Here is a 27,640-nt window from a genome sequence, read left to right on the forward strand (position 1 = left end):
TGTGAGTCCCAAATCCTTCATTTCAAATTCCTAGCCAACTGAGCATTTAATTCTACGATATGACTTTTGTTAGGGCCTAATACCAACATATTATCAACATAAAATAGCAAAATAATGAAATCATCAACACCAAACCTCTTGTAATACGCACAAGGGTCTGAAGCAAGTCTGTTGTATCCAAGGCTCAATATGAAAGAATCAAATATCTTATACCAACATCTTGGCGCCTGTTTTAAACCGTATAGAAATTTGTTCAACTTGCAAACCAAGTTCCTCTTTTCTAGTTGGAGCATATAGATTTCCTCTTCAAGATCTCCATGAAGAAATGCAGTTTTTACATCTAACTGCTCAAGATGTAGATCTAAAGTAGCACAAAATGCCAGAACTATTCGGACAGTAGTAAGTCGAACCACTGGTGAAAAGATTTCTGTAAAATCGATACCTTCTTTCTGAGCATATCCTTTGATCACCAATCTTGCACGATATCACTCTACCTGATCATCATTGTTTCGTTTGATCTTGTAAACCCATTTGTTACGAATGGGCTTCCTTCCGTGCGGTAAAGGTACAAGCTCCCACGTCTTATTCTTATGAAGAGCTTCTATTTCTTCTGGCATAACTACCATCCAAAGTGATGCTTCTGATCTATCAATTGCTTCTTTGAATGAGTGATGGCTCCCCATCTTCTGTTAGAAGATAGTATGCAACATTGCCCTCCATAATATAATTAGACTGCCAGGCTGGTGTGTGTCTTTCACGAGTTGACTGTCGAGCTTCTACAGTTTTAAACTCGACTGGTACTTGTTCCTCGTTTTCTGATTTTGCTCCAAAAGAATCTTCTAGTTCGGACTTCTCTTCCTCCTGAAATGTTGTACTCTTTGGAATTCCTATTGAAGTGCCACTCACATCTTCCTTCTACAACTTATCTTCTACAAAAATGGCATCCCTGCTGATGACGACCTTGTGGGCAGTGGGATCCCACAGTGGATACCCCTTGACTCCATCAGCATATCCCAAGAATTTGCACTTTCTGGATTTTAGATCCAATTTTGAAATTTCTTGGGAATGGTACATCGCATACATAGGACTCCCAAATGTGTGCAGGCGTGAATAATCAACTATCTTGGGAGTCCACATCTCCATCGGTGTCTTCACATCGCATACAAAAGGAGCCTTCATGCTCTTCGATTTTTGAGTAACTAGGTATGCTCTCTACACTTCCAAATCTTCTACGATCGAAATTTCGAGGACGAAATTTTTATAAGGGGGGAAGAATGTAACACCCGCAAATAAAGCATAGGGGTAGTCTTGGCATTTTGTATTGATATTCAAATAATTACCATTAAAATCCGAACTAGTATGGGATTAATATAGTTACTAGAATTTATTTGCTAAATTCAATCACAGGTTGAGAATAAGCTAAACGGTTAACAAGCACGTTGAATTAAGAAAGAAGTCCAGGGTTCAATGCCGCATAGCTACATATATTATATTACACATTCTAGAGTAGATCCCTGGACTTCTTTCTTAATTCAACGTGCTTGTTAACCGTTTAGCTTATTCTCAACCTATGATTGAATTTAGCAAATAAATTCTAGTAACTATATTAATCCCATACTAGTTCGGATTTTAATGGTAATTATTTGAATATCAATACAAAATGCCAAGACTACCCCTATGCTTTATTTGCGGGTGTTACAATTAATCACATAGCAGCCAAGTGTTTACGGCTTCGCCCAAAAGGACTTAGCCATACTTGCAATTCTTAGCATGGTTCTCGTTCTTTCGAGTAGAGTTCTATTCATCCGCTCCGCTACTCCATTCTGTTAAGGAGTGTAAGCCACCGTGAGTTGTCTCTTGATGCCTTCATGATTACAAAACTCAACGAAGTCATCCCCTATATATTTTCCGCCATTGTCCATCCTGAGGCATTTGATTTTCTTCTCTGTTTCTCGTTCAACTTGTGCTTTAAATGTTTTGAAAACTGAAAATCCATCTGACTTCTTCCTGATAGAAAACTCCCAACATCTTATGGAATAATCATCAATAAAGGATACAAAGTACCTTGCTTCTCCTAGAGATGTAACCAGTGCTTGCCATACGTCAGAGTGAACTAATTCTAGAATATTTTTACTCCTGGAATCAAATGCATTGAACTTCAATCTATGCTGCTTACTTGTAACATAGTGCTCACAAAAGGTAGTGAAACCTTTGTAAGGCACGGGAGTAATTTTCGTTCGGCGAGAACCTTCAACCCTTGCTCTGACATTTGGCCCAATTTTTTATGCCACATTTTTTTCATCTCTTCCGTAGTACCGGTTGATGCAATTGGTGCTTCTGCCTCCAGCCACGTTTCTCCCATTAGTTTGTACAAATTCGCAGCGCTCATTTCAACCTTCATTACAACTAGCGGTCCTTTAACAATTCTCATCTTTCCATTTTGGATGCGGGTTTTACACCCAATTTCATCTAATTGTCCCAAAGACAATAGATTCTTCTTTAAGCCCTTCACATGCCGCACATTTTGAATAGTGCATATCATTTCATCGTACATATTCAATTTGATGGTGCCAATTCTAGCAATCTCCAAGGCGTGATCATTTCCCATGTACACAGACCCTGTAAAGATAGGTTCATAAGTGTGAAACAAATCTCTGCAAGAGGTCATGTGCCATGTTGCTCCCGAATCCAAGATCCAAGCATCAGTGAGCTCCAATCTATCCTTGGATACCGTTGTTGCTTCCCTATAAAGAATATCTCCTTCAGCAATGCACCCTTGAGATGTTTTTGCCTTATCTACACCCTTTTTGAATCGACACTCATTTTTTAAGTGTCCCCTTCTGCCACAATTATAGCACTTGATATTCTTTTTACCCCTGGATTTTGACCTCCCTTGTTTGTGACTCCCATTAGAATCATGTTCTATTGACCTTCTTCGCATCATAGATAGAGCTTCTGCTTATTGTGAGTTTGTCTGTCTATCTTCTCTGCTTTTTCATCTATTTTCTTCTTCAAGAATTGCAGCAGCTACATTATCAAATACCAGATAATCAGAGAGGATATTAATGGTTAAATTGATGATGACTTGATCATATGAATCTGGAAGACTTTGGAGTAAAACTTCAGCACGTTCATGTGGCGTAATATTATGTCCCAACGTTAAAAGTTGAGAACATAACAAAGTTAGAGTATGTAAGTGTTCTATAACTGATGTAGTTTCTGACATCCGTAAGGTATACAACTTCTCTTCAAGAAAATTTTGTTGTGAAATGACTTGGCTTCATACAATCTGATGAGATGATCCCAAACCTCCTTAACAGTTTTATTCTCTTCTATGCTTGCTAAAATATCATCATATAATGCCAGATGCAAATTGAAAAGGGCCATTGCATCTATTCTGTTCCACTTTTTGTTATCTGTGATCTCCGCCGGCCGATTACTAATGGCTTCCAAGCAATTATCCTTTATCAATAATGCATTCATCTTCATCTTCCATAATGAGAATTGTGTGCTGTCAAACTTGTCGAGTCGATCCTTGCTGCCATTGCTTCTATCACGAACTGTTGTTGACTACAGAATAACTCCCACTATTTTATGTGAAAAGTATCTCCTAAAATTACCTTCAACTGGTATCTTGTTGAATCAAAGTACATCAGGAAAGTTTCAAGGAAATACTGGAGGGATACAACCGGTCCACTTAAATACCAGACTCCTTAGACAAAATTTTCCTAAACATGCACTTAATCACCCAATATACCTGTCTAGGATACCCGAAAAGAAAACAAACACGTGAATAGTGACTTCAAAAAATTTCTGCAGCACCTCCGTAGGATGAAAACAAAACCTTGCTCTGATATCACTATCGGGTTATAAAAAACCCACCGAATAAAGCAATCAGCAAATAAAATAAAAGAAGAACACAAGAAAGCAATCAGCAAATAAAATAAAAGAAGAACACAAGAATTTACGTAGAAAACCCTTAAAAGGAAAAAAAAAAAAAAACCAAAAAAAAAACCATGGGCAAGAGAAGAAAAAAAACTCCACTATAGATAAATAATTATACAAGAGGGAAGATTCTTTTGAATGAATTACATGTGGAGGAAGAGGCATCCTTTTATAGCCTCTCACCATCCCACCTTCTCCCACATCTACTCGATGTGGGACTAAAACTCTCAACAAACTCTCACTTATTTTCGATGTGGAACTAAAACAACTCTCACTTCTTTTCGAAGTGGAACTAAGACTTTCAACATTTCAGATTGAGCTTTTCAAACGTACTTATGCAAAATCTATAGCCTGCACTTCTTTGTATTCAGATTCTTCCTTCCTAGGACTGCCACACAATATTGATACCCTAAAACCTTGAAAATAAACATCATCTTCTTCCAACTATAAATAAAGGAATATCACATGCAAGTAAACTTATAATCTCATAACCAAGAACTGTAATCACTCTGTAATGATGCTTGCCTCAAATTAACTGGGAAACCGATCCCTAAATGGGTTAATCGTCTTGCCAAATTGGTATATTATTATGTCTGGTTCAAGAAATTTTCAATTCCATTAAAAAAAAATGCAGGTAATAGGATAAGTGAAATAAATGAGGATATTTAGGACATTTTACTGTCTAAAGGGCATCGAGATCCAATCATTTAAAGTTTAATTTTTGAATAAATAAGTTAAATGGAAGTAATTTTTAGTGTCCAAAGGACATATGGTCACTTGCTATCTGACTTAATAAAATCTAGGTAAAAAATGTTAGTGGTGAATAATTTATAATATTAAAAAAGGATAATTATTATTTTTTCTTGTTTATAGTTTAATTATTATTTTATCTTCTATATTTTTAGAAATTACTAATTCAACTTTCAGTTTTGCCAATAATTATTATGCTTCCTACCGCTAAACTCCGTTATTCAAAAGATGACATGGCATATTTTATTTATTTAAAAATCTCAAATTAATCTTACGATTTTATATTACTTAATTATATTTTATGTGAAATTATATTACTATCCTCATTAATTAAGGAAAACTTAAACATAATTAAACAATCTTATTTTATAATCAAAAGAGAGAAAAAAATTAATTTATAAATGTATTTTTCAATTTGGTAATTAAAAAATAGGAATTTCTAAATTTTTGGTGTTATTTTTAATCGTATTATTTGCTTTCTAGTTATCAATTTTAAGAATTTCTACTTCCAATAGATTATTATTTATTTATTTATTGTCTAATTGGACGTTAATTATTTTAGAAAGTTTCTACCACCAATAGGGTGCCTTTTTTTTTTTAATCCAAAATGATAAAAATATACATGTAAGATTATTTCATATGATTTTTTTAAATGATGATAATATTATCTTTGACCTTCTTGATTATAAAAAGGTAAAATAAACATTAAATTCAACATTAACAGTCGTTTAACATTGTTAAAAATGAGGGGAGCAACAGTAATTTCTTAAAAAGCAGAGTTCTTTTAGTAATAAAACTATAATTCAAGGGAGTAACACTAATTATCCTTGTTAAAAATTAGTGACATGTAATATTTGCTACTATAGTTTGCCACTGTAGTAGAGAACTTTGAATATTCACTAGGTCTGGATGGGTTTCCTCTGGCCTTTTTATAAAAGTATTGGGATTTAATGTAGCAAGATTTCTACTTTGTGGTCACTGAATTTTTTAACACAGGTTCTATCTCACCTTCATTTAATGAGACTTTTTTTTGCCCACTTCCTAAGGTTAGTTGGCCATAACTTGCAGAACAACTTTGTCCCATTGCTTTAGGTAATGTCTTTTGCAAGATGATGATGAAAATAATAGCATCACGTCTTCATGATGTTCTGGACTCCATAACCAACCCCTATCAATCTGCTTTTGTACGTGAGAGAATTATCTTTGACAGTGTCTTTGTCACCATGAGATGTTCTAATACATTCGAAAATATAAAAAGCAAAAGCAAAAATATATGGCAATTAAGTTGGACATGTAAAATGCTTATGATCGTATTGATTGACCGTTTTATGGATTTATGTATTAAGATTGTCTGTCTAGTAATGGATAGCTTGCGACCATCTTTCTCCAGCTTTATTCCCGATAGTTTCTCATGCTTTGAATTGTCATTAAACCAGATTGCAGAAAAATGAGGATTTTCTACAATAGTTAAATGGGGGCATTTAGAACATTTTCTTGGTAAAGGGGTAGGTAAGTTTTTTTTTATTATTTTTTTACTAAATAAATTAAATGGAAGTAATTTGTCGAGCTGCGTGCAAGAAGGAAAGTCCCACATAAAATCACCAGTGTAAAACCATAAGGTTGCGTTTGTTTGCTGGAATAAAAGTGGGGTGGGAAAATTCTTGAAAAAAGTGTAGATTTCTTACTTTTCCTTTAAATCCCAAAATTATAGATTGTTTAGTTACTTGGAATGAGAAAGTGAGAGACATACTTCTTTAAATCAAGGAAACTTGTCTAGTGATGTGGCAGCCCAACTTTCCTACCAAATCTATTTTAAAACTTTACAAATTTGGTTGGATTTTGTGAAAAATTTTGAAAAATTAAAAAGTGGAATCCACCACTATCACTTTTCTATAAAACCATTTCCTTTCTTTTCATTCTCCCTCGTCTCACTACACATGGACCCACATTTTTTTTCTTCTTTCCATCCACCTCTTTTTTTTCCATCCACCTTTGCAAATGAACGTAGCGTAAGTGTGGGTCTATGTGTAGTCTCAAGCAAGGAACGTAATTTCGGCGAATTTCGCGAAATATTGGCGAAATTCGGCCTGGTTCGATAAAGAGCGAATTAAAAGCAGGAGCGATATCGAAACTACAACTTTTCGCCGGAAAATCGCCGATTTTCCGGCGAAACATCAACTATTCGACGGAAAATCGGCGATTTCCCGGCGAAACATCAACCTTTCGCCGGAAACAGCAACCTTTCGCCGGAAATTGCTGGTTGGACAGAACGACCTACTCACGGACTCACCTACCCATTACCCTGAACAGCGTCATCTTCACCTCCGATCTTCTTCAACCTGAAACAGCAAACGGAAACAGCAACCTTTCGCCGGAAATTGCCTGACATTGCTTGGACAGAACGACCTACCCATTACCCTAAATAGCGTCATCTTCACCTCCGATCTTCTTCAACCTGAAACAACAAAGGATTTTCAGGTCAGACAGCAAAGGGTTTTCAGAAGAAAAAAAAAAGAAGAAAAGGGAAACAGAGACAGTCATCTTCAACCTCCGATCTTCTTCAACATGTGTTATCTTCTTCAACCTGAAACACGTTTCGGAACAAGTAAATCTGAAGAAAAAGAAACGCAAGAGGAGGGTTTTTGTGAGATGAGCAGGGTTTAAAGTTTAAACTTCGAATTTTATCTCAGGCGAACTTTCGGCGACACTCCGGCGAAATTTCGCCATATCGCCAGGTTCGCTGGGCAGCGAACCTGGCGATATTAGCGAACTTTCGTTCCCTGGTCTCAAGAACATGCGAATTAAAATGTCACATTTTTTTTATGGGGAAAATAAGGTTGAGCACATGGGTTAGCTTGTGCACGTGGGTCAACGGGTTCATCAACGCGTGCAAAGCGAACAGTTGTACGACAAAGGATATGTTCTCTGAAAATGGACAAGACATCAACATTTAATGCCAGAAAAAACAAATACCTTTAATAATTCCTACCCAAAAGACTCGTTTAATAATTGAATTTCTTTAATTGATAAGGACCACAAGGATGGCTTGACCTAAGGTTTTAATCTTACTTTTTGGTATAGGATCGTATTTTATGTATTCGGATGAAAATATTTCGCGTGCCATTAACAAAAGTTAAATTTATTACATCTTCATTCAGAAGTATTGGTCTTATCAATCGAGCAACTAATGTTAACTATAAAAATTGAATTTTATTGATTCAACTTCCTCTAAACCGGTTGGAGATTTTGGTCATCTTCTATCCACGAGGGTAGAACTCTTTTCAAACCAAGAAAACCCAACATGGTCGTGGGGATGTTACAAGTTTTGTAATGCTTTTATTTACCTGAGAAGGGAGAATGACATATGACCTATAAGATACAAATTTTCATTTTGATCCTGAGGCTTAATCCGATTTATTTTGAATTAAAAAAATGACATTTTATATTTATCTTACTTATTATCTAAAAAAATCAATTAATATGGTCATAATTCGCTTATAACTTTTTGATTTTCTTCATTTAATTGACAAGTTTATTGAGTTAGAAGATCACTCCATGACCAAATTGTTAGCATTTGATATCTCCATTTGAGATTTGAAGAAGTTGATGAAAGGAAATCAAAAAGACGTAATGTTTGATCATAAAAATGACAGTGTACCCTTGATCTAATTCCACACGGTAGACATATGTAAAATATCATTATTTTACGTAAAAATAACTTAGATGAAACTTTAGAGGTCCATATGAAAATTATCCAATTTTTAGTTTATGTAACATGGATTCTTTTGTCTTTGTTGCATCTATCATCAAAAATTAATATATCACCAAACCTCTTCTTTTATGTTTTTGATTATGTTTTGCAACATTAGCCCTAACAAATAACAATTTAATAAACTCCAAGAGACTGGCTCGCAAAGATCAATGCTTTAACAATATGAATTAAGAGGTTGAATCCCTTTGGGACGAAGAGCCACATATGCAAATAGTTGTCTCCCTTCCCCACCACACCCCACACCCCACACCCAAAAAAAAAAAAAAAAAAAACTCCAGCCCTCTATTAAAAACTACTAATTCAAAATAAATAAATAAGAATTTAATATTTTATCTAGGATTGGTGCAACTAAATAAGGGTCTAATACTGATCATTTCTGGAGGCCAATTAAAATAGAAATTCACTTAAACAACACCACCCCTCTCTTACAAAACCCACCAAAGAAGAAAAATTCAAGAGCAAATTGCACTAGTACTTGAAAATGGAGGCCTTAAAACACTGACACCCCACTTTATGTTTAAAAAGCACATAGACCCGAAAATTGAATTTTTATTTGATATATTTGTCCAATGTTTCACTGAAATTCTTTTAAACACTGTTTATTATAAAAATATTTTTTAAAATAAACAGTAATTTAATTGTCTTCAGTGAAAAATTGAATAAATTTATCCAATAAAAATTCAATTTTGGGGTCTCTATGCTTTTTAAACATAAAGTGTGATATCAGTGTTTTAAAGCTTTCATTTTGAGATGCCATCATAACTTGCTCAAAAACCAATTATTGTGACGGTAGCCACTTTATTAACATGCATATCCTTACTATGTTTCCCCATTTACCAGAAAGAAAGGATAATTTTCCCCCGGTGGAACTAGACAACAGAAGCAACTCTTCAGGAAACATAGCCGGAATAGTGCGGGTCTTTTACACCTAAAAGAAATGATTGTGAAGGTATTTTCTTTTTCCTTTTTGATCTGAAGTTAAGTGATTCAAAATGATATAATTTGTTCATAGAGGCTATGAGTTTGTAAAAAGCATGACAAGTGACGTAGTCGTTTATGAATTATGATCATTCTCCTAAAGAAAGAAAGTCCTTGTCAGTTGTAACAGATAAAAATGGGCTTCATGCTAACAAATTGATACCCTTCAAACAACTACAATGGAAGGTTACCCTAGAGCTTTACAACATCAGCATTGAAAGTAACGGTGTTTTTAAGCACCCCACAACCCAAAACCAAAAGAGGAGAGGGAGGGAGGAGAGTAAATATTAATCTGTAAATAACATAAATACCACAAGGTATATATCACAACTACAGTAGGTACATTATGACACATCATTTCCCAAAGCCAAGCATACGGGTTGCCTTGCACTACTAGAACCAAAAAACATACATATATACTCAAAATGATGTCCAGAAAATTTTCCCTTTTCTTTCCATTGAATTTTCTTACACCATTCGACAAACTGAAAGGAAAGAGCAAACTCTCTTAGGGGTAGAACAGCTCTCCTGAAATTATAAAAGGGACGGTAAAACATTTCTTTTCCCGTCTGGAAGTTTGACCTACTCCGATGCGAAGACCAATCTACAAATGCAATGCTGGAGTCTCTTATCACCTCTAAACAGGCTTCAACCCTGCTTTTCTTTTTCACTGCAGCATGAGTAGAAGCTGCAATCATTTACTTGCGTCATTTGTCCACACATTGTCCCATGAACCAGCCGGAGCAGAACTCGGTCCCTCGATGTGGTTTTGGCCACCATGGGGATGGTGGGGGCCTTGTAACCCTTCAGACCCTGGTGGGTGAACTTTCTTGGGCTTTGTTCTGATCCCTAACAATCTCAAGACGAACCTCGCAAGCTCCCCATATAACATACCAGAGCGATCAAAGAGCTGTAACAAGAATCCCAGTTCAACGAATCAGATTTGAGAAACAAAGTGTTAAAGTCGTCATCACAGTAACTCTGGTTTCTGATTGCCCTTAGTGGTACCCGTTTAATACAGTTTATCTGTAACTTTCTCCACAACCTCCTGAAACCATATCGGATGGTGAATCACCCAGAGATGGCAATAGCATCGCTCAAGCCTCAAGCTAAGTGATGCACAAAGGAATCTGCTTAAGCCACCTATGTAAAGTAGATGATGTATGAGTAGCAATGCTACACCAACTCCCCCTTTTGTCAACTGGAAATACAGGGGATAAAATCCACTAGAATGGTGGACCATATAGATGACCATGAAATTTGTTAGGTAGACAATCTAGGCAGTACTCCATCCATCCAACAATGATCAATGGAGGTCAGTTCCCAATTGGACAGCAAAGATAAGTTAATCAACATTACAGAATGTATAAGGAGATCATGTTGTAGTAACTGACCTTGTCACTTACTTTTTCTAAATCAAAGATGACATTAGAAAGAGAATAGTACTGAATGGAGGGGAAGGGTAAGCAACTAATAAACCAAGGACCTCCATCACATCCCCACAGTAAGAACCCCATGTCATCATTGGCATTTGAGTTGTCATCATAAATGCTAGAAAAAAAAAAAAAAAAAAAAAAAACTGATACTTTCTACACCATTCAATATGAAATGCAACTTATTACTATCATATTTGTAGGTTTTAGGACTGACAGAACACAAAAATCATAGAGTACATACACTATCAAAAACTTAACCGAGCCCTGCAATATCAATAACCATGAAAATGTATGGAAAGCTGTGAATGGATGAATAAAAGGGAGCACCTGAAGAAGAGCATTCATAAACATATGGAATGCCTGGGTGTTCTGGTCTACTAGCATTGAAATCCGACCGAACCAGGTTACTACACCTTGCAGCTGTGCCATCAAAGGCAAAATATATCATAATCCATAAAATTGACAAGTACAAAATCAATCTATAAACATGAAAACCTAAATTATTATCAAGAAGAATGAACCCAATCTGATGAGAAATACTATTGCTTTATAACTAAAGCTGCACCCATAAAGAATTCATGCAACTTTGAAACCTAAAAACAGACCATAGAACTGATCAAGAAACCCCATGGGTGCCGAATACTGCAAAGCTACAACAGTCATTGGCCCACCACAAAAGGAAGTCATCTCAAAAAGTAAAAAGAGAACGCCGTCCAGTATGACGCAGATAATTCCTAAGATCTGCGAAGTATGCATATCCATCTTTAGATATATCCTATATGATACAACAGAAAAAACACAAAAGTTGACTTATTTCATAGGAAATAAGATTCAGTCAGTTTCCAAAATGTTGGGCCTTTGGTTCAATGGGTTTTCATTACAATCAGCCATCAGCCATACATTTTATGATAGAAGTTAGCCAAATGAAAACATAGAATCAATAAAAAAAGAGTCCAAATATCCATTACGAAGGAATCTTCTTCTTTTAGAGTTCCTACATCAGGTAGGAGCGTCAATCCTGTTCTGTTCCAAAAAGCAGAACAATCTAAGAATTATGGCTGGAAAACCTAGTTCTAGATCTTGAACTATTATTCCCAGTCACCGCAGGATTCTTTAAGATTCTTACCTGTTATCAAGACTTATGCCCAATTCTGCAGGTCAATTCTTCCTAGAATAGACCATCCAACTTAAATGTTATCCTGATTTTAGAATCCAGACCTCTGTTATTGAAGTTTTCCAAAGTCTTATTTTGCTATACTTGAGTATTAGACAAATAATGTGTGCAACATTATTTGACTGATATTGCCAAATCTGAACTAATATTGTTTGACTGCAGGCAGCAGGATATTACTCTTGCTGGAGCCTGGTTCTTTGTAAAGATTTGTTTGGACTTTGGAAATTTTTTATTAATATAGGTAATAAGTCCACCGCTCAAAATAAAAAACAGTAGGGAACCAGAGTAAACGGCAGCTACTAGGACTTTTTAACCTTCTTATGGATGTAGGTCTCCATATACTTTTTAGCCTTGATTAAAAACATTCCAGTTGAAGGGTGAAATGACAGGAATTACCATGTCTGCACTTGATATAATTAATAAATTCATCTAAAAACCAATGAAGCAAACGTGGAAATATAAAAATATGCCTTATGTCAAGGGCTTACGAACTACTAACTGGATCAAAATCATCCATTGAATATGTTAACCTAATAGATCAACAAACAAAATACAGTGAAGAACCACTAACATAAGCATAAATCAAGAACCGGCAATTTTTAGCATATAGATTTAACAGATAACCATCTATTTTAGCAAACGAGACTACAAAACAAATGAGGGGAGCATTTCTGTGGTCGAATCCATTTTGAATTTGATAAACACATTGTTTGTGAGGTATGTGTTCGTGTATGCCCTATAGAACTACCCGTTGTAGCAACCTGAATAAAACAAGTGAACTTTCTTCAAAACATTCATATATTTTGGAAATACCAACTTAATGCAAAAAAACAGAAACACACCATAGATTTGGAGCTTTTGTGGACCAAGGAAAGATTTAACTCACCACCCTAAGGAATGAAATCCAGAAGCCTGGTGGAGATGGAGGAGCCCCAAATGGATTATTTGGATCTTGACCACCATAAGGACCTCCCATGCCCATTCCATAACCCCCCATAGGGCCGCCATAACCTTGCATTCCCCCACCATACATTCCAGATCCTCCATAACGGCTACCATAACCCCCTCCATACATTCCACCACCATATGCTCCACCAGCTCCACCAACTCCACCATATGAACCATACATTCCAGATCCATAGCCTGAATTATAATTCAAGCCCGAATTGTAACCTGGAACAATTGAAGAAATCATAAGCTCCATTGGATAAACAGAAGCAATAAACTGCCGGAAAGAAGGTATAGAACCCACCTCCATAACTGCTTCCGTAGTTCTGCTGCCAGGGCCTAGTGGGCAAAGGCCGACCAATATTATTTCTTTGTACAGTAGCATTTGCATCAGCAGTTGAAACAATTTCGCCAGGTTTAGCAGTTCCTGAAGCCTCAACTACGTTGCTTGTGCTACCAGGTGATGGAGGTTTAAAAGGTGCAGGACCAGATGAGGTCCCAGCTCGCTCCCAAGGTTTTGGTGGGGGACCGTTGCCTGCAAAGGCATAATTCCAGATCTACTCATTAATAGCAGAGAGAGAGAGATAATATAAAATCCAGCAAATAAGAGGATTGACCTATCAAACAAAAATATTTTTAATGTACTGTCCTGCATGGTGCACGGCAGTACCTGAAACCCTTCACGGGAATAAAACTACCTTTAATACAAACCAACCCCTACCCCAACCCCAACCCTCACAACCAAAAAATTTGAAGGCGTCAGTTTTCCAAAGATATAATACACAATTTTTCCACCAAAATCTTCAAGCCTCAACTATATAACCATCAGAATCATCTTGTAGAAGCAGTAAATAATATAAGGATAGATTACAAGATTACATGTAATCCTAACCCCAAAAATCACCACATCAAGTTCTAACAGTTGAAGGAATAGAGGTCCTAATCAACAATTCAATATGGCCACCGCCAGTTGCAGCCAACCAGAAAATTTACACAACCATAATTAATGGACATAACCAATAGAAAGAAGGGACAAGAGGGAGGAAGAATCCCTGAAAATTGGATATTGATTAGATCAGCAGATTAATGCAAGGGATATTCAGCAGCAATAATTATCACCTCTTATGATGAAAATCAGCACACTTGATGAGCTGAAACTGGCATCAAATCATTGAACTATGAAACGAATTTTGGAAAAGTCAGACTCTGAAACCCTGCAAATTGAAATCAATATGACTGAATAATCTTCTAGATCCCAGCAACCAGTTAGAGCTTCCATAGCAGCAGTGGTACATGATTCTAGATGTCATTTCCAATTAAGAGGAAGATCGAGAAAAACTGGATAGACGGCTTTTCTTTGTTTGGCTGATTACCCACTCCATCTTTACGCAATCTAATGTCTCTACTACCCTCAAATATATAATCACTGAAAACCATGTAAAAGTGTGTATCATGATGCCCAAGGGTGGGAACCTACAAGGTGATTCCACCATGGCTGCTAAAGTGTTTCAAAAATCACTCTAAGTAAATAGATATTCAACAATGCTTGTGCAACCTCAGTTGAATAATAGTTAACAAATTTGGATCTGAAAATTACTTGAAACAATTCATTAACGAAAGGCTAAAAAGCTGTCAAAATAAAGATTAGATTCAACATTTATTCATTCACCAAAATATAATTCAGCCAAAAACAAATGAAGTTTTTAATACTGGTAGCACTGGTTTCAGGATATCAACTCTGCACTCTGCTAAATCAGAGAACCTCATAAACCTTTTGAAGCAAGCCTGCGTTTTAGCATACAAGATAGATTATCCCCAGCTAAGCATTCTTAAATAAATTATAGAAGAAAAAAAGGGGAAGGGGTGGGAATAGGCAGCAGTATGTTACAACAATCGAAAGTAATAAGAGTCTTCCAATCGATGGACAAGCAATAGTAAGCAAAAACATATATATAAGACATCATAAACCACAAAGAAAATGGTCCAGACTACCTAAATCAGGACGGTCAAATGCAAGTCATACTCACGTTACGCAACGTGCTGCATAATCAGTTTCGATTCCCGCAAAAGAAAATTAAAGACAGAAAATCTTGAACCATCCAGGATGATCAAAGCTGAGGTCGTCCCACAAGGAAAAATCAATTTTGTAAAATTACAAAGAAAAGAAACCAAGATGACAGCAAACCTCGGAAGGAATTCGATTAGATAAGAGCAAAAGTTTTGATTTTAGGGTTTGAGCTCGGTTTGCGAGGTTGAGGAGCTTTAAAAACAATGATCCACGGTCAATTCTCTATAGTGGTTCGTCTTTGTCACCGTTAAGATTCATTTAAAGCGAAAACGATTAGAATTTAGGAATTGAAAGACAAATCAATATAAACGGAACAAATTGGGGAAAATAATTTCAATTTCGCAGCGGAGAAGCATAAGCAGGTGGTTACCGCCAGATTGCATGTTGCAGCTGTGGCCGGAGCTGCCGGAAAGGGTAGCAGGTTAGGTCGTCGATCTTCTCAGCTGTATGAATCTGCTTCGTTGAGTCTTCCTCTCTCTCCCCTGAAACCCTCGACAACGCTCAGAAACGAAAACCTCAGGAGGAATAGGCCTTCTTTATCTGTTTTTTTTTTTTTCCCTAATTTATTTGAATTATTATTGGGATAAAGTTTTGATCGGCAGAAGAGAACTGCTTCTATGATTCTATAATCTATCTATATATGTGAAATAAAGAATGATAGCCAATGTCGTAGCGCCATGTGTACTACGTGTTAAACGTAACCGCGGGCGAGCGAGATCGCTGTCAACGCGCTGACGAGTCTAGACTCGGATTGGCTTTTTCTTTTGGGTAATATATAAATAAATTAATAATGACCTTAGGTTCACTTTAACGACCGGAAATAAAGGAAAAAATTAGGTGATGAACAATTTTCAAGTTTTTATTTAATATTTAAATAACAAAATTAGTTAAATCTGAGTTTAGGTTTACATTACTAACTAAAATTGTGATTTTTCACCTTTTGGACACTTTTACATCTAAAACTAATCGACCAGGAAAGTGACAGGAAAAAAAATTTAAAAATTAAAGGTTTGGGAATCCAAAGGAAGATGGTTACCTAATATGATAGTGTGGTAGTTTCACGAGTAAAAGATAAAAAATAAAAAAATCATTATTTAAAACTAAATTGCTTTTTTTTTTTTGTCAATGAATTATCTTCCGAAAAAGAGGCCTTAAAGCACTAACACTCTACTTTACATTTAAAAATATAGACACTCTAAAATTAAATTTTCATCGTTAGACACATTAATCAAATTTGTTACTGAAAATAGTTAAATTACTATTTTTTTTCTTCTCTTCATATACAAGGATATCTTTGAATTGAAAGAAAATAAACAGTGATTTAATGATTTTTAGTGACAAATTTGACTAATGTGTTCAATGAAATCCAATTTTAAGATGCTTGTGTTTTTCAAATATAAAGTAGGGTGTCAATGCTTTAAGGCTTCTATTTTGGGCTACAAGTGCAATTTTCTTTTATTTTAATTATCTTTGCAAACTTAAAGTTTTTTCTTTTTTTAAGATAACTGGCTAAATCTAAAGTCATTATTAGCTAGTTTTGTTAATTGAATCATTAAGTGACTACTTCGATAAAGAGAAATTCACAATAATTGATCATGCAATTTTTTTTGTGATGCTTGCATTTTTTTTTTTGTGTAGAGATGCTCGCCTAAAATGATATCATAAAAAATAAAAGAATGTAGAACTATTACTTGAATTAAGTGACTAAAATAAATAATAAAAGTATAAACCAAAAAATAGAAATAAACAAACTCATGGTAGATAAATATATCAAAAGACTCCAAAAGTCTCATCCTGGTTGTTCTGAAGACTAGGCATTGTTCTCTCATTCAAATGTTTTTTTAATTTATTTTTGTTAGAATTAGACTGATCAATCATACATAGGGGTGCAAGTTTGGCCCGGCGACCCCGACCCGCCCCTAAGCCCGCCCTGAGCCCGAATAGGGCTTGGGCTAAAGATTTTGGCCCTAAGGGCGGGTTAGGGCCAAAATATTCTGGCCCTGAACTAGGGCCAAGGGCGGTCCTGGGATTACTCTCTGGCCCGCCCAGCCCATCCCAGTCCGTCCCTGATTTTTGGCCCTGACCCAGGCCCTGATCCTAGCCCCGATTTTGGCCCCGATCTTGGCCCCCGATCCCGGCCCCGATTTTGGCCCCGATTTTGGCCCCGATCCCGGCCTTGATTTTGGCCCCGATTCCTGCCCCGATCTTGACCCCGATCCCGGCCCCCGATTTTGGACCCGATCTTGGCCCCGATTCCCGCCCCGATCTTGGCCCCGATCCTAGCCTTGATCTTGGCCCCCGATCCTGGCCCCGATCTTGGCCCCGATCCCGGCCCCGATTTTGGACCCGATCTTGGCCCCGATCCCGGCCCCGATTTTGGACCCGATCTTGGCCCCGATCCCGGCCCCCGATTTTGGACCCGATCTTGGCCCTGATTCTGGCCCTGATCCTAGCCTTGATCTTGGCCCTGATCCTGGCCCTGATTTTGGCCCTGATCTTGGCTCTGATTTGAGTCTAAAGACTTTGGACCCTCCACCCACATGGAGAGGAATTAATTGTAATACATATGGGTGGATACTTGGCACGTGTCAAATTTTAGAAACATGATCATGTTTTGTAGAAAATTAATAAAAATAAATTATAACCTCATTACCAATATAATAAGCATCTATTTGATTTTGGCCCTGATCCTGACCTTATTTTTTGCTCTAATCTTAATATTAATTTGACGATGATCATGTACTACAGTACTAGATTTTTACCCTGATCTTCATACTAACATTGATATGAGTCTTGATTTTGACATTTTGTCACTTTGATCATATTAAACTATAAATTCATTTTTTATATTATTTTTAAGGTAATTTTTACTTTTTCAACAAAGTCATTTTTAGTTCAATAAAATATTGATTATGTTTTTTTGCTTAAGGCGAGATAATATATTATAAATAATAAAAACTATTACATAAAGAATTAATATTTAAAAAATCTATACCCCAACTTCTCATCATGAATATCTAACAAATCTACCGTGATATTTCAAAGCTATGTTTGTAACTAAAACATCATTTTCTTTTACTATGAAAAAAATACATTTTTTTTTTTGTTGAATACTAAATTATCGTAGATTTACTTATTAACAAGGTTTTGAATATGAATTTTTTTTGTATTGAATAAAGATATCAATTTATTGAAGAGTTGTGAATGAAAACATACCTACCTACGGCTTAAGTTCTTGACTTTGAAGATAAAATTTGCATTTATCATATTCCTTTTGAATTCTGAATCTCTGCTATTTCTAAGTTTACAAAAAGAGTTTGTGTGACATTCTCTATAATTGACTTGACTTTCAAATATGCCTAAATTTAATTACAATTCTTCTCTCTACTTATTATATTTCATGAATAATTTTAACTCTTTGCTGTTGGAGAAAAACCAAAGGAAAAAACAGAATAAGAGAGAGAGAGAGAGAGAGAGAGAAACTTGGGGGAAAGACAAATTGAAAATTTGGAATGAAGTTTGACCATTGTCTTAGAAGTTAGAAATTAATTGAGAATTGAGATAAATCTTTTTCTTTTTCTCTTCGAGCTTACATATAATAACCATAATTTTCATCGAATAGCAAATTAGAAAACCCTAGAAATTTGAATTTATCTATTTCTCTAAAATCTAAATGGGTATAAATAGTTAAAAACATATTGAATATAAGTTTTGGATATTTATTGACATCTTTACAATTTTATTTTTCAAAACTGAGTTTGGAATTTAAGAATTAATTACTTTAATATGTATTTTAATTACTGCTTGTCTTACATTTGATATTTACGACCAAAGATATGGCCAATTAAAGTTAGGGACAATGCCAATTAGGGCCTGGGCCAATCAGGGCCAATTAGGGCCACGGACAGGGCCAATCAGGGCTAGGGACAGGGCCAATCAGGGCTAATCAGGGCCAATCAGGGCCAACCCATCTTGACCCGGCCCAATTAGGGCCAATTAGGGCGGGAATGGGCTTGGCTTAGCCCTGTAGGGCTTAGGGCCAGGGACAATCATCATTGGCCCTGAACTAGGGCCAGGGCGGGAATGGGCTCAAATTATACCATATAGGGCTGGGCTTGGGATTGTAAAAGCCCGGCCCAGTTGCAGCCCTAATCATACATGATTGAACAGAAAACAAAAAAGAAAGAGACACAGATTTTTACCCTGGTTTACCTTAATGTAAGACTACATTCAGCATTAGGTTTTTCAAGATATTCTTTTCAAACAAGTATTACGGATGATGTTACAAATATAATATATATATATATATATATATATATATATATATATATATATATATATATATATATATATATATATATATATATATATATATATATATATATATATATATATATATATATATATATATATATATATATATATATATATACGCGTAAGATAAAGGGGTATTCCAGAGTATTTTAAGTTCGCTGGATCGAACTTTGCAAACCTATATGCAAATGTGACCTATACTCTCAGAGTATTGTAATCAGTATATTTGAAATAAACAGACGCAAAACACAAGGCCTACAGGGCTCTTGCATACTTACATCGTACCAACCGAGACTTATGGCCAAGCCCGCTCTAGAAGTTGCACTGCAAAGCAGTGATGCTTTCTGCATTTCCTTTTGGGCCAAGGAATGCATTTCTGTTTACTCTCAACCAGATTTCAACTCTTCTTGAGATCTAATGCATGGATGCGATATACTAGAATGATATGCGAGGTCAGGTGAAAATTTGAAATTTTCGAGGAGTAACCCAACCAAATTAATGGTTTTGTTTCTTTAGGCCAAGAGAGGCTTACATCAACAGACTCATCTGGCACCTCTGCAATCTCGCCGGCACAACGGGACTTACACTCACTGCCCTTCACGGCTCTCGCGAGGCCTTTACCGGTCCTTGACTCATAGCCTGGTTCCTCTGGCTTTATCAGATAGGGTCCTTTAACTCTACTCATTCTTTAAGATTTAAACAGACTTTCAGACCGTCAGGCACCTCACCGACTAATTCACGGGGTTATAAACTGTCATCTGAACTTCTGAATAATTCTTAGGATTATTTAACATCAGCTTTCATAATAGTGTTTCACCAATCCTAGGTAGCACTGGAGTTGGGTCTCTTTCAACCTGTACTCAACTGCGCATACACCTAGTTTCAGTTATTACTAAAACTACTCATCTAGGATTATTAATGAATATGCAGATGATCCTACATGAATGCAGTGGTGGTCGTCACCAAGAACAGAGGCACGACTGTAGGCATGTTCCACGGTTATCCACCTCGAAAATGCATGCAGATGACATGAAATACATAATCACTCCACTACTACAAGCCCATATCTTAAAAGAAATAAAGAAAGGAACTTACAGAAGAAGACGCAGTCTTCCTACGCTTGGACCTTCTCAAGATGAGTGCAATATTGAAATAAGGTACTTCATAAACATTCACTATCTATTACAAGCTTACAATAGTTTAGAAACTTTCTGACTCCAAAAACTTCTATATCTTACTTAAACATTGAAGTTCTTTATATAGATATCGGACTTCAAAGAAATATAAAAAGTAACTTATTAAAAGATAAAAGGATAAAAGGATAAAAGGGAATCTTATCTGAACGCTGATTCGTTCAGTCTGGATTTCCTATATCCTATAGTCACATCAAACTTTTGATGACGTCATTATGGCGTCAGCAGCATCTTTGCAGCAGCATCTTTATGACATCAGCAGCATCTTTACACAATTACTTTTCGTACTTCAAAATCTTCTGATGCGAGACTGATGATTTCTTCAATAGTCTTGTTGAACTTCAGAGGCTGATCGTCCATCATTTCCATGATTTGGGATCTGCTTCTCCTCTTAGCTTTTTTAGTTACCTTTTCTTCATGCTTCCTTTCATACTTTTTCAGGAAACAGGCAGCTTTCTTATTTTTCTTGAACCTTCGTCCGAGTATCTGTCCATACTTATTTACCCATCTTGGAATGAGAAGATCTCCAAGTTCGGCAATAATTATTCTTCTAAATCTTCTATTGTACTCATTTCTTCTGGAAAATCTTCTACGGGCCATCTGATCTTGTGGAATTGGACGAACTGGGTCCACCATCTTTTGCTGACATTAATTCTTTAACCTTCACCATCATTTCATCAATTGATTTAATATACTGTTGGATGGGAGATTCAAGAGCTTTTATAATCTGTCTTTCTGAGGGGGACTTATCTTTTGGGGCCTCATTTGTCCTTTTCTTATGTTTACTGACAAATGAAGTCATAATCTCGGATTCGTTCATGCCCAAGAGATCTTTGGCACGAAGCAGATGTGCTGTTAATTCTACTTTCTCGCTTTCAAGCTTGCGGTTTGCAAGTCTTAAGCTGTTAACTTCTTCAACAAGGCGTAATGCAGACACCCTGTTTATTTCACACTATTCAGTGAGATCTTTGATCTCCATCTTTGTGACAGAACACTCATCACATGCCATAAGTGCTCCTTTGAAATCTTTTTTGTCAACTTTTTCAATCTTTGGATCTTTGTAGAAGTTGATACCAAGAGTTTTTCTAGCATCCTTCAAAGCTTCAAAAAGATCAACATAGCCTTTGTACAGAGGCTTGTCAAAGTTTCTGATACAAATAGAGACATCTGACCATTGTGTGTAAATTCCAGGAAGCTTTCCTTTAAACACAACATAATATCTATAGTTGGACTTTGACTTAGAATAAGCCATATTCATCTGATAATTTAAGCAATTCATGACTGAACTGAAGTAGTCACGTTTGCTTTTATCTGCTGGTTCTTGGACACTCTGATGATGAGAAATCCAAAGATTATCTAAAATTGTTTTATCTTATTCTTCAACTTCAAGTAAGACCTTGAATTGAAATCTTTCATCTATGGTGTAGAGATATCTCTGCCCATACATAATCTTCTTGGGTACATGCTTCCTTTTTAAGTTAGCACTTCCCATCTGTGGGACTTTATCTTTGCTGTTTCGGGAATTAACCACTGAAGCTATAATCTCTTCAATAGAAGTATCTTTTGGCTGGGATCCAGTCATATCTTTGAGAGCTTCAGGCTGAGATTCAACCATATCTAATTCCTGTAAATTATTTTCCAAATAAGGATCTAGACAATCCATCTGCAAGGAAATTATCTTTACCATTAATATGCTCAAAAGTAATATCAAAACCTTTGTTAATAATAGTATCTCTAAAAATTAACCATCTTCTTTGGGAAATTTTTTTCTCATTTAAATTGTTATAGAATCTGACTATAGCTTGGCAGTCAGTTCTAACAAGAATCTTTTTGTTTTGAAGAAAGAGTTCAAAAGTTTCTAATCCTTTGATGACAGATTCAACTTCAAAATCTATTGCTGCCAAATTTTTGTTCTGGTGTAAACCAGAAGCATATCTGCAGACTTCTTCACTGGATTTAGGCGAGTATTCATTTGGTCTAATTTTGAGTATCGCTCCCCATCCTTCTTGTAAACCATCTGTTTCAGCAATGTGATAATAATTTTCTTTTGGATATCTCATGGGTTTGATTGTAGAGACCAATTGTTTTATTCTTTGAACTAACTTAATATCCTGCTGATTAAATCTTTTTTCAGCTTTAGTGGAAGTCTTGGCATAGAGAGGGCCTAAGATTTTTCCCAAATCTTTTATAAAATTTCTGGCTTGATTGACCAGACCAATAAAAGATTTAATCTGGGTTGTTCCTTCGAGGACATCTGGGAATTCCAATATTTTCTTTGAGATATGGTCTTGTAATGATATTAGATCTTTTCCTAAGACAAGACCCAAGAAATTAATCTGTTCTTTAGCTATTTCTAATTTCTTTTTAGAGATAACTAATCCGTGTTTAGCAAATAATTTGAAGGCTATGAGCAGGTGCTCAACATGTTGTTTCTCATTTTTGCTAAAGACTAAGATATCATCTATATAGACTGCAATAAATTTTCTATAGTCTAGGAATATTTGATCCATTCTACGCTGGAACACAGAAGGAGCATTCTTTAGTCCAAAGGGCATTACATTCCATTCGTAATGTCCTCTGCTTGTTGTAAAAGCAGTCCATGGAATTGAATCTTTGTGGACCTTTATTTGGTGGAATCCAGATTTAAGATCGAATTTGCTGAAAATCTTTGCTTTGTCTATTAGTGAGACAAGGAAATCTCTACTGGGGATGTTGTATGCATCGTCCTCAGTATTGTCATTCAATCTTTTGTAGTTTATCACCATTCTACTTTTTCCTCTTTTCTTTTCTAATTCTTTAATTACTATGAAGGCAGCTGATCTGTGAGGACTATTAGAATCTTGTACTAATCTAAGTTCTTTAAGTTCTTAAGGTGCATATCAAATTCCTCATCATCTTTGGGATTATACTTAGGGTTTCCTGTAACAATCCTCATATCTTGGTTTTCTATTTCAGCTCAAACATTGGCATATCTATATGCCAAAATTCTAAAGGATTTTTATCTTGTATAATCTTTGATGTTTCTAATTTTTCTAGAACCTTTTGAATTGTCAGTTCATGGAAATTAGATTCAAATCTTCTAAAATCTAAATATTCTGTTTCAATTTCATAACAAGAATTAAACTCATATTCTTCTCCTAATAATTCTTGTTCTATTCTGAACTCAAAATTTTCATCTTCTTCAATATCTAAGGGCCTGTTTGGTTACTTGAGTCTGTAGATTTCAAAAATCTAGAGATTTCAAATCTATAGACTTCAAATCTCTGGAGTCATGGTTCATAAAATTAACTGTTTGGTTAGCTTGAAATTTTTAGAATGAAATTTGTAAATATCCTAAAATTTTTTTATTGAATTATGGTTCAAATGTTTAACAATTTGATAATAGGGGTGAAATCTCTGGATTTCACCCCATACCCATAAATCTACAGATTCATGTTTTTAGTGTAAAAATGTGAATCTCTAGATTTCATGAATCTAGGGATTCACACAACCAAACGACTAGAAATCTCCCATTTGTGAATCCAGAGATTTCAAATCTCTGGATTCATGTAACCAAACAGGCCCTAAGGCAATCTTACAGGAACCTGGGATTTTGCATTTGCAATCAGCAAATGGTTTTACCTTATCCACCACGGTTCGCTCGCTAGTCTGAGAACTGGAATAGGGAAGAGTTGGGATCATAATACTCTGTCTATTAATCTGGACATAGTGCTTATTAATTTGTAAAGCACCATTAAAGCTTAGAATAAAGTTGAGTCCAATAAGTTATCCCACGGAGTGGGTCTTGGACAAACTTTACCCATCTGGAACCATTGACTTTGTCCACAATTAGTTTTGAAACTAATTAACGGATTTTTCAGCATCTTATCTATTGTGTGGGGTATGCCATCTATTCCTCTACTGATAGTGGGGGGGTATATCTACTAAAAACTTTGGATCATTGAACCATTTAAGGTTCATTGTACTAATTGTACAACCGGTTTCTATTATTCCAATTAAGGAAACTATTTTATTTCCAACTTTAACTTGACATTCTACCTCAATAGATTTTAAATCATCCTTTGTTTGGCAGAGAGGAATCTGTATCTCATTGGGAATTTGATCTGAGGTCTGAGCTGAGGTGCTTGGTTTATTTGTAGAACCAAAACCTCCTCTTCTCATAATTTTAGGGCCAATACCATAATTTGGTACAATTATGATTTGGGCAATCTTTTCTCCTTCGAAGATAACTATCTCTTTATCACTATGGTTCATTATACAAATCTTTATGGAATCTGTATAATCTGCATCTAACACACCTCCAAGGATTTGCACACCTTGTGATGCATAATAAGATCTATCTTTGACTATCATTCCGAACTTATTACTTATGGTATAAGTAACAAATATGTCAATGATAGTTAGCTTTTGGGGTTCAAGGATGCAATCATATGGGATAAATATGTCATATCCTAAGTTGTATTTTGTAGATTTTCGAGGATGCAAAGCTACCTCAGAAAACCATCTGATATCAGGGTCTGGATCTTCAGCTATCTTAGTATTGATAATTGTTAATTCATCTTGTAATAATTCTAGCTTAGTAGAATCTCTTTTTTCTTGTAATCCTGGGATAGTAATTTTACTTTCCCTTTCTTCAACAAGAATTACCGAATTATCTAAACAAAACTCACATCTTTCGTCAAGGCAATTTCTGCATTGATATCTTAGGTCTAGTCCAGGGTATTTTCTACAACCTGAACAAGCTATGTGGTATCTTCCACCTTTGTGTTTCCAAAGATGTTTATCCTTTTCACACTGATTTTTAACCATCCTAATGTGTAAGTCTGAGGGATTAACTAATTGGTTAATCAAATCTGGGTATGGTTCATCATCTTCTTCTTGAGTATCTGGTATTTCTACTGATACAACACTGTATACTGATCCTTGGTCTGACATCTCTTGATCTCCTGCAATCAGGCATTCATTGGTATTTTGCACCACCATTGCCCTTTTACTATCTGTATTAACCAACTTTGGACATTCCTTTAGGGCCTGTTTGGTTACTTGAGTCTGCAGATTTCAAAAATTTAGAGATTTCAAATCTATAGACTTCAAATCTCTAGAGTCATGGTTCATAAAATTAACTGGTTGGTTAGTTTGAATTTTTGGAATGAAATTTCTAGATTTATCCCAAAAAAATATTTATTGAATTATGGTTCAAACTTTAACGTTTGATAGTATGGGTGAAATCCGGATTTCACCCAACCCATAAATCTACAAATTCAAGTTTTTAGTGTAAAAATGTGAATCTCTAGATTTCATGAATCTAGAGATTCGCACAACCAAACCGGTAAAAATCTCCCATTTGTGAATCCAGAGATTTGAAATCTCTGGATTCGCATAACCAAACAGGCCCTTACCAAATGGCTGGTATCTCCACAATTATAACATGCCAATCTAGTCTTATAATTCCTATTGGGATTATATCTTCTAGCATGTTTCTGAGGATCTAAGAAAGGCTTTTTCCTAGTGGATCTTCTTAAATACCAATTTCTTTTTTCTTGGTAATATCTTTTTTTGGGTTTCTCATAATAGCCTAACTGAGGTCTTCTGGAAGCTTGGATATATCTAGGCTTTCTCCTTGGTCTATTATCTTGATTCCTTTCACCAAATGCTTGTGTGGTGAAAATATCTTTACAGAATCCGAAATCTGTACTTTGGAATTGTCTTTGTATTTGTATAAAAGTACATTCTTCAACTAGCTTTGTAATAATATGTGTAAATCTTATACACACATTATCTTTTGCTAGATCACCATCTACTGGGGTCCAACTATCTTTAATCTTTGTTCCAAGGGGTCCTGGTAGTTTTTTGAATAACTTATCCATTATCTCCTTAGTAAAAATATTACCACTTATACTTGTATAGTAGTAATATAACTTAAGAAATGGCTTTATATATCTGTAGCTTTGGAGGCTTAACTGTTCTAGATTAGTTAAAGCCATAGCTTGAACTTTTGTTTGTGCACTATTAGGATCTTGTCCGGTACACAACATATGAATGAAAGTTGTAAAATTATAAGGGTTTACCCCTAGGCTTACAAGTCCACTATATGTTTTAGGATATTCTGTTTTAAATATCTCCCAATTAGCTTTCATGGATTCACCCAAAAAGGTTTCCAAATATCTTTACATCTCTTCTGCCGTCAATTACGAGTTTCTTTAAAGAATTCGTTAATGACATTCTGTTTCCAGACATCTATGACACTGTCCCATCTCTGAGGATCATGGTGTCCTAGGTTTAATAATCTTCCTGTTCCTTTGATGGAATCTATTCCTAATCTAACTGGAGGCTCTACAAGCATTTCTCTTCCTCGAGGCCTAATTATATCTCCTGGTCCAATTTTTTCTAGATCATAATCTAATTTTTCTATCTTCAATCTAGGTTTGTCTCCAAACCTCATATCTGAATTACCTGATCCATATGGCTGATTAGGGTCATATGGAGCTCCTTGCATGTTCATTCCCACAAAATTATCTTTATCTAATTCTTCACCAACATCTTCCAAATCAGAAGGAATCTGATTCATGTCTTCATCTTGCTTATCCATTCTAATTCTTATGTTGGCATTGGATGATTTAGGGATTGATCCTATCTCATCTTTTTCAGTAGGTTCATCATCTATTTTAACAAAAAATTGGGATTCAATTCCAGCAGCTTCTGTATAGATATTATCTTCAAATATGATTCCACATCTTTTGAGAACATCATCTGTCATCAACCTCATTCTTTCATCTCCCTCTTTTACAGCTCTTTCTCTAATTTCACAGAGTTTCCTATTTTCTCTGTCCATCAAAATCTACTCAAATTCTGATCTTATGCTACTACTATGTTCATCCCTTCTATCTGTAGATACTCTTTGTTGGGTTTTCAAATAATTATGGAATCTAAGCAAAGTATTGCCTTGAGAATCTTGGTATAAGGTATTCTCTGTTGGAGTAATCAACTTATTATCTTTTTGGTGGATGAGTTGTGTAACATCCCATTCTAATCTTGCCAATTTTATTGGATCAATCATGGCTG

General features: G+C 35.6%; 1 protein-coding gene across 1 annotated transcript; it reads right to left on the reverse strand.

The window, feature by feature from the left end:
• Positions 1-9,876: 9,876 nt before the first annotated feature.
• On the reverse strand, positions 9,877-15,662 carry PEX13 (peroxin 13). The gene is made up of 5 exons (XM_089162889.1): positions 15,442-15,662; positions 13,308-13,538; positions 12,942-13,228; positions 11,209-11,301; positions 9,877-10,355 (listed from the first exon to the last, which is right to left on the reverse strand). Exons 1-5 carry the CDS (start codon positions 15,452-15,454, stop codon positions 10,140-10,142), a joined length of 840 nt encoding a protein of 279 aa, XP_089019015.1. The 5' UTR covers positions 15,455-15,662; the 3' UTR covers positions 9,877-10,139.
• Positions 15,663-27,640: the final 11,978 nt, after the last annotated feature.

Source organism: Hakea prostrata, chromosome 7 (assembly GCF_041222555.1).
Source record: "Hakea prostrata isolate BN-2017 chromosome 7, UWA_Hpros_2, whole genome shotgun sequence".
In the NCBI taxonomy this organism is placed as follows: Eukaryota; Viridiplantae; Streptophyta; class Magnoliopsida; order Proteales; family Proteaceae; genus Hakea; species Hakea prostrata.

Excerpts from the sequence above, each read along its gene's own strand:
- PEX13 (XM_089162889.1), bottom strand. Across the intron at positions 11,302-12,941 it reads GGATTTCATTCCTTAGGGTG|CTGCAAGGTGTAGTAACCTG; the intron begins GTGAGTTAAATC and ends TTGATGGCACAG. Across the intron at positions 10,356-11,208 it reads TTATGAATGCTCTTCTTCAG|CTCTTTGATCGCTCTGGTAT; the intron begins GTGCTCCCTTTT and ends TTCTTGTTACAG.